This window comes from Alligator sinensis, unplaced genomic scaffold (genome assembly GCF_000455745.1).
Source record: "Alligator sinensis unplaced genomic scaffold, ASM45574v1 scaffold28_1, whole genome shotgun sequence".
NCBI classification, from domain to species: Eukaryota; Metazoa; Chordata; order Crocodylia; family Alligatoridae; genus Alligator; species Alligator sinensis.
Window position 1 is genome coordinate 1,003,501 of NW_005842133.1, and position 8,761 is coordinate 1,012,261.

At 39.7% G+C, this 8,761-nt stretch overlaps 1 protein-coding gene across 28 annotated transcripts in view; it reads left to right on the forward strand.

Moving 5' to 3' along the window:
- The window catches only part of TACC2 (transforming acidic coiled-coil containing protein 2), a 231,758-nt gene that overhangs the window by 56,082 nt on the left and 166,915 nt on the right, over nucleotides 1-8,761 (forward strand). For 27 of the 28 annotated variants that reach the window (XR_003094403.1, XR_003094406.1, XR_003094404.1 and 24 more), the window contains 2 exons: nucleotides 967-1,151; nucleotides 7,503-7,640. Coding sequence is in view for 23 of the 28 variants with exons in the window: in XM_025205913.1 (XP_025061698.1) it covers nucleotides 967-1,151; nucleotides 7,503-7,640 (323 nt within the window). In the remaining 5 variants the exon portion in view is untranslated. The remainder of the gene's footprint in view (nucleotides 1-966; nucleotides 1,152-7,502; nucleotides 7,641-8,761) is intronic. The other variant, XM_025205914.1, reaches the window with a different exon arrangement.

An 8,761-nucleotide genomic window follows, 5' to 3' on the forward strand; every position in this document is an offset into this window, starting at 1 on the left:
AATGCTGGCTGATATGTAAAGTTGTGCATTAATGTTCTAGTCATCGCTGTTGGTCTTCATGGACTAAGTCTCTAGGCACTGAATCATCAGTAATGTGGTTTACTCTTCTTGCTTCCCCATTGCTCACAGGCAAGGCAACACTGGGCCTCACTTTGGTAATAAGAATGGTCAGCAAATTTCACGCAGGACCCATCATTCAAATTCCTTTCACTGCTCCCTGAAGATGCAGCCAGGTGTAATGCTCTGTGTTTTATCAGTGTGTCCAGAATTGTCTTGCCAGCAAACATACAGAGAACAGCACTAGAGCGTCTTTATGATAACACAGCAGGTCTCCGCTCAGGGTATGAAAAGACACTGACCCAGGTATCCAACAGCTTTTTCTTTGTCTCTGCAGGGGTGCAAATATTAAAGGTTGGATACTTCTCTGTCAAAAAAAGGAAACAAAAAGAAGCAGAGCTCCTTTAGGGGGAAATGCCTGGCACTTCGTAGAGACTGACTTGAAAGGCTTTCTATGAGAAATCAGTACTTCCAGAGTTGTTTTAGAATTGGATTTTGCTTCCAAAAATATTGCCACCATAGTGGCTAAAAAGTTTAGAGCTTTTCTCTCTGGTCCTTGCAAATTTATTTAGCACAAGGAAGCATTTGCTGGACTTGGAAAAAAGGGAAGATGATACCCTCTTTGGGCCAGATAAGGCCCTGAGCAGCACTTTAGAACAGTTGCTGCATTCTTCTGTGTTCTTTTTCTTATATTTATTTTTGGCTCTACTATTTCTCTCTGTTCAGTACCTAGTTTGGAAAAGAAAATGGCTTAGGTTTGGAATCTATGAATTCTACTGGTCAGTGAATTCTGCTACTAACTCAAGTTTTTGTCAGTGGATGAAATAGTATAAGCAATATAATCCTCTCCAAAATCTGCTGTGATCTGAACATGTCATTAACTGTTTATATTGTTCCTTTTTGTTTCAGAGCATTTCTTCTACTTCGACTCCAGAATCAGGCCAACCTCCTGGTAATGGTCAGGACGTAAAAAAGAAACATCGGAAAAAGAAGAGTGCAGAAAAATCTGGTGGTCAAGACGCCTTGAATTTCTTACCTGATACTGCTGCACCGCTGGCTGCTGATGTCTCCCCATTGATTACAGGGTGTTCAAGGTAGGGAACAAACTTTCTACTTAAGGTTTATATGTAGGATGTAACTTAAGCTCTTCTACTTGTGAGATTTGGCGTGTGTGTGTGTGTTTAATAAAGTATGTTAATGTGCAATCAATTTTTAAACTCTTACTGATGGATGATGATGTGGTTTGCACAATAACACATGTCAAAAAGTGGCTTTTATTCACCAAGCTGTCTTTCTCTTTAACTACATAATTGTAAATAAGTCCTCTCTAGCTGTTTATAATAACTATTGACCTAAATTTTCTTTACTCTTTGTTCATATTATTAAATCCTTGTCTGAGATGCAAGAAGATTGAGAAATACATATAAGGTGTTAAGATATGGCTCTGAGCAAGGACTAAGAGTTTGGGAAACATGGTATTTCAAAATATTTTAAACAATTTAGGGCCAATACCATGGTATTTCATAGTCCCAATGAAATCAATGGGACTACTTGAGGAACTGAGATTACTATTCAGTGCTATTCAGGGTGGCAGAAGGTAACATGATCTGAAATTCATTGAATGACACAGAGGGGGCTGCTTTCTCTGAGGCAGTAATGCCATGTAAAGAGAATTCAGATTTTACTTTCTGATGTCAGCACAGTCTTCAGCTGCTACAATGGACTGCCTGTTTAATAACAGCTTGATTTCAACAGGGTTTCATTCTTTTACAAATCACAAGCATGAGTCAGGATATGAATAGTACATATAATTCATAAGCAGTGACAGTGATTTACTGATAAGTAGCTAGGATTTTTGCAGTTGTATTTACACGGCACCTTCAGTAACCTCACCCACCTTTTGACTGCATGTTCTGAACAGTAATGAAACACTATAGAATATGCACAGACCTTCCCCTGTTTGTACCTCGTTTGCATCTATAGTTCATTTTCTCTGTCTCAGCAATGTTTTGTTTTTTAACTTTTTAACTAAAAACCTCTTTAAAAGGAGGAAATACTGATTTTTTTTAAACTTGTTTACACAAAACAGAAAGATAGGGTCATTATTTTCATACTAGATGTATTACATTTTATTGTAATTCATTTTATGTTCTTATACAGGTATCATGTTAGGATATCTCCTTTTAATCACTGCTATTTTATCCCGAGAACTATATTTGAAATACAGTCCTTGGTGCTCTTTCTAAAATGCTATTCTGAGGCTTTCTTCTTATGGAGTGGATTTTAGTAGGTGATGATAAGTCTTACCTGTTGAGGCTTATTTATTTATTGCAAAGTTCTTGCTTATTTCCAAGGTTATATAGTTCAGATCAAATCTTTGGGTCAACTTCTGAATGGTAAAGTATAAATGTGCAAGAACATAGTTAGCAATGATAGCACTGGACAGCACTCAGGTTCTTGTACTGCGGAAAGCTTAGAGAGGAAATGCTCTGCAGGCTCTTGGCAGCTTATGGTATGGATGGATGTGGTGTAGTTTAGTCAGCAAGCATAGCCAGTCTATTAGTGGCAACCTGCCCTGCTCTCTGTAGCCCAGTACCACCAGTGGAATCATTCTCAGTCTTCTTGCATATGGTTCCTATTATTAGCCCAGCGCAACACGTGAGAGTTTTATGAATAATTTGGTCTCACTCAAGATACAGTACTTTCAGAGCATATTAGTAACTTCATTTTGGGAGGTATTTCCAGATGTAAAATTGGAACTTACTTTTTCTTGGTTTTTTGGGTTTTTTGTTTGTTTGTTTATTTGGTATAGAATCTGGTCAAACAAAATTGTCAAAAAATACTTCTAACATGTTCGATAATACATTCTGTCTGAACTTGCATTTAGCTTAATAAGGCACTAATGAATTGCAATCAATTTACAAAAGTCAGGTGGTGGCAAACATAATTTAACAGAGCCCCCGCTTTAGAAATTCAAACTCTGTTACAAATTTCCCAGCTGGTTCCTGACCAACACTCAGCAAAAGCTAAGTACAGAATTCCAACATTTGAAGTATGGCACTATCCCAAATTATCCAGGACATTTAATTCCTCTCTTTTTTAAAATAATACCCATAGCAATTTAAAAATAACAATAAAAATTGCGTGAAAAGCCAAACTGCTTATGTCTACCTGCAGGTTGGATTGAAATTCTCACAAGCGCAGACAGTAGTGTAAATAGGGGAGGGTGACTGGGGCACAACCCCTGGGCCCCACTTAGAGAGGGCACAAAATTAGTAACCACCACCATTGATGGTCTGGGTGCCTCTGCCTGACCAAAAATGTTTTTTATGGCCCTGTGCAAAGACTGGTGGTAGGGCCATCACTGCCTGCTCCCTGAGAGAGAAGTTTTTAATATTTTTTTGGCTCCTGTTTTATTGCTGCTGTTGCATTTGTTGCACTGAAAGCATTATGTTTCCACTGATTTGTCATACTTTGATATACAGTTTTTTGAATTGTAGTTCGTTCTTTTGATAAGCGCATCTATACAGGGTTTTTAGTGTCTACGCTGGAGAGAACTAAGTCTGAAAGTGTCTGCGGCTTCTACCACATCTATGAATAAATTTAGGCTGGAAATTGGAACATGTATTGAACCGTCAAATATGTGCAGTTCCTGAGCAACTGTCTAACGGGTGTAGAGGGGAAACCAACCAAAGTAGTTCCATGTCACAGCTGATAAGGTTCATTAGCAGAATTGTACTGTATGGCTTCCTGCACCTGCAGGAAACTGGACATGATGAGTTAAGGGGAGTTCTTTCAGTCCCACGTTCCTCATTTATTCAGTATCTGCCTCAGGGTATCAGGCAAATACAAAATTGGCAAACAGACCAAGTAGACCATCTTCAGTCAAAAATGATTTTCATAAGAAGGCTTCCTTCAAAAAAGTTTAATTGAATAAATAAGTAGATATAGTTCCTGTGGGACCAATTCTCAGGGGGAGGGAGGTGGTTATATTGAAAACAACGTTAAACTGATGATGCATTTTATTTATAAAGATGCAGGAATGATTGTTTTTCATAGGGAATCACTTTAATATCTTAGACCAGGTTTGTACTTGAAAACATGTACTTGCTTGGTTTAAGTTCCTCTCATCTTTCAGTGTGTGACCTTGTTTGCCTCTTCAAATCAGTTAAGCCCCAGATATCACTGATGCTAGTTTAAAAGAATTAAATTTGGATCGGTGATGTAAACTTGAAGAGGAGGAAGAGAATTTCAGAGGCACATGTTCTCTTCTCTATTCCAGCTGCCATATGCAGCTACATAGATTTAGTTTCCCTAGACAGTGTATGCTTGTGTAATCATTATACTGTATGTTTATTGGAGGATGTGTAACCAGGCTATCAAAACTAATGAAAATTTAAATTTCTTGTAAATTACTTGAAACATGTTGTAAATTACTGTTTGTGACAGTGATACTTTCTGACCTGTCACTTTAATCTCTAATACACAGAGGGATATACATTAGCAGAAAGGAGAAAATGCAAGAAGAAATAGATATAAACTAGCAGGGCTGGCACTAGATAGATAGCCCTGATTTTAACATAGCAACATTTCTACAGTTATCTATTGCTATACTCCTGTAAAATTAGGTGGGACTACCACAGTCTGCACCCTGTGTGGCAACAGCAAGAGATGGGCTGGCAGTAGCGGTGGCTGCTGTTCTTGCATTGCCTCTAAGTGGGTAACCAGGGATGGTACCCCAGTCACCCCCCTTTTGTAAGGCTACTGTGTAAAATGAGAAGCATGTATTTGAAACTACAACTCCGCTGTTCTCGCACATCTTTTTACTGAGATAAACTTGCTCCCAATATCTGTAACACAGTTAATTCCTATGACCTTCTGAGACCTTCTCATGTAGGTCATCCTTGATATCCTGCTGCTTTTTTCCTAGCTCAAAAGAATATTTCTGAAATATATTTCCTCTATTCCTTTATCAGAAAGCACTTGGGTTGTCAGAAATTTTAGCATTTTGCTTTAAGAATCACATGTGGAAAAATTCCTGTGAGATCCATATGTAAGAGCCATTTTAATTCATCACAGGAACATTAAAATATTGGAAGGGGATGGATCTGTGATAGAAACATGGGGAAAAAACCTGGGCAATCAGGCTTTTATTATGAATCTAATACTGACTCATGTGGCTGACCCTGGGAGAGGCTCTTAAACTCTTTGCACCTCATTTTAGATATTTGTAAAATGGAAGTAGTAATATTTGGATGTTGAAGGACTTAATGCATTAAATATTTGCAAAAGCTTGAGATCCCCAGGTGTTTCCTTGAAGTGGGAAGTGTTTCACATAGCAGCTGTTGATATATTGAAAAGTTTTAAATCGCTCCATAAATCAACAGTGGAATGTAGCCTTTACAGTGTGAGAAACTCAGGAGCACTAAATCATTAGGACCTTGTTTAGGAGCTCTGCGGAAATAAAAGGATTTTCTTAATATTTTCCATTATATACTCCCCACCACATTTTAGAACAGAACTTCACCAGAATTTTGAAATTTAAAATATATAACCAACCCCAAAATGGGTTAAAAAAGAGGGGGAGGAACATTGAGATTAGAGAATTTTTACTGACCCTTGTCAAAATGGTTTCCATTTGTGCTTTAAACTGCTTTCATTTAGGGCCACATCATCTCTATCTATTTTTGTCGTTGAGAGGATAGAATTAATAAGAGAAGTGACACAAATGGCTATGAATCTGTTAGAGGGAAGAGACTTGAGTTTACCAAAATAGCATACTTCATCGTAGTCCTCAAAATCTGGGGAAGTTTCCCACAAAAAAGTCACAGGATGAGGCTTTCCTCAGATATGGGGCTACAGCTAGGTAGGGAAATAGGAAAATGTTCTTATTTCTCAATAAATCCAAATTCTTACAAGTTGTTCCAGCCATTCAGGTGTGAAACCCATTGCAGCCAGGCTTTAGGCTTGTCTGTACTATTGTGAAGGAATAGGGGGACTTGGGGCATTTGTACACGACATGGGGGTTTAATTCTCCCTAAATTGAAGCAGTGGGGTTTTTTTAAAACACCGCGTCAATTTAAGGCAAAGTAAACCCCCGTGTTGTGGACACCTGTGTTGGAGCCCAATCCTTACCTGCCTCTGCAGCAGCAGGGAAGGGAGAGTGAGCTGCTGGGGGGCAGAGCAGTCCCTGTGCTGTGCGGGGAGGGAGGGGCTCGTGCTTCCCTCCATGGCAGTGGTGCCCCCGTGCCCCCCCCAGGCAGCACCTGCCCGCAGGCACCCAGCTTGGGCAGTCCTGGGGAGCGCTGCAGCTGCGGATGGGAGCACCAGGCCCCCTCACAGCTCAGGTCAGGTCCGGGTAGGGAGATCTTTTTGTGAAGCCTGCCTTCCCAGGCTGCTGCTGGGCTGCCTGCATGGTCTGTCTGCACAGCCCCTGAGCCTCACAGAGCCCGGTGCTTCCCTCTGCAGCTTTAGGTTAAGAAACCAAAATTCCTCAGAGGTGTTTTACTTTGCAGCACCCCAAAGTCATTTGCTGCATCCCAAAGTCATTTAAGGTGCATTATGCCTCCGAATGTGTTACAGTGGCTAGAATTAATGTGCAGTACGCTGCTGAATGTGCATACAGCAATACCATTAAAGTGGTGCAAAAGGCATTTAACCTGCTTTAAACCAGCTAAAAAGTGTCATCTAGAAATGCCCTTAGATTTTTTCTGATGGCATCTGGCCTCTGTGTTAGTCAGAAATGTGTAGAATTTTTCCACTATATCAGAATTTTTTACAACTAAACTTTAACTTTTGTCCTTTTGCTCTTTGGTGCATGACAATTATTGCCAATCAGAGGAGCAAACTGTTGCTAAGTAATCTGATTTAACATGGGCAGGTCTGTACTAGGTAACTCAGTCATACCAGGGAGTGGTACCCTTGAACACATACAGCTCTTTGTGCAGGCTACCATTTGACCCAGAAGCAATGTAGTTGTGTTCATATGGCACTGTGTATGGGCTAATTACCCCTCTTGAATGGCAGTATTAATTAGCTTGCTTGCATCATCACATGAATGGAGAGACCTACATTGCTACTGGTTCCAGAGGTAGCCCATATGGAGCAGTGTGTTTAAGATCACAGCTACCTAAAATTGAAAGTTTGTGGTATAGAGCTAGCTTGACCTCCTTGTGGCTTTTGATGTTGGGTCTATTCTGAGCATGTAACAATAGAGTTGGCCATATTCTGTGCTGTCTGTGTTACTCCAGTAGAGTTACTCCACTATTTATTCAAGCAGAATTTGACCTGTACAAACTGAGTTTAGCAGGAAGGAGTTGATTTATTTTTCTTTCCAAAAACATCCTATAAAAACGTGATAGGCTCTTGATATATTGAGATTAACAAGAACAAATACCTACATTTAAAATCCCATATAGTAAGTATTTCTTTTTTTCCTGCTCCAGCCCAGGCAGAGAGAGCTGGTCAGTAGTGTTTGATTTGAAAGAAGATGATCCCCAGCAAGGAGTTAGGTGCCATAATCTTCTTTTTGCTGGTCTGGATATTAAGGAAGATGCAAGTTCACAGACCCCAGCTGTAAGCAGGTATAGAATTGCTAAATGTGGCTATAGCAGAACGGCTGTAGCTGACCATGTCACGTATGTGCAGTGTTTTAGATTAATACCAACATTTCTTGCATGTAGAATTACAAAACAGTATAGTTTTGGCAAAGCAAAAGTTTAGAAACAAATTCCTGTAATTTAGAATTATAATAGTGTCATATATTTATACATATATTTTATTATATATGTTATACATATATAATAGTGTCATGTATTTAATTGTTTTTAGAAGTACTGGTACTTTGCGCTAGAAGTAGTTTTGTAATTTAGCTGAAGTCATGTCCTATCAGGAAGCCTAATAGTTTGGGCGTTGTCTCTAGCAACCTGACATGTTTACTGTGGGAGGGCTTATCTTGAGTCACTGTTTCCTTTTCAGCTTGTTTTCCCCGACAGCCCTGTTGTTTAGGCCCATTCAGGCTGCTTACAGACGTTAAATAGCAAACAAAAAAACTGAGCTTTACATTAAACTGGGCAGTTCCCGCACCAAGCCCAGCCATACCCAGAAGAAGCATCATGTTAGTTGGACCTGGCTCTCCCAACATCTGTATAGACTGGGTGCTTTTGTGGGGCTTTTTGGCACTTTTGTCTAATAGCTGACTGAATCAGCTTTAAATAAAAGTGCCAAAAAGCCCCACTGAAGTGCTTGATCTATACAGATGTTGTGGAGCCAGATTGAACTAACATGCTACTGCTTCTGGTAAAGCATGGGGGTTTTGGGGGATTTTTTTAAATGTCTGTAAGCAACCTTACTGCCATAATAAATACCCCAGTATAATCATTCAATAAACATCCCTACTTCCAAGTCAACATACAGCATTAATGCATTTATACAAAGCATCTCCATGTCTGTTAGTGTTATTGCTCCAACAAAAGAGAGATGGTTAGCTGTGTTAGCCTCAAGTCAGGCAGAAGGCAAAGCAGGGTGGCAACTTAGAGACTAACTGGTTTAGAAAGGCATGAACTTTCATAGGCAAAAGCCTACTTAATCAGAAGTACTCGCAGAATGGATGTGCAGAAAGCCCATGCATACCATCTGATAAAGTAGGCTGCTGCCTACAAAAGCTTATGCCTCTGAACCAATTAGTCCTGAGGTGCCACGCTGC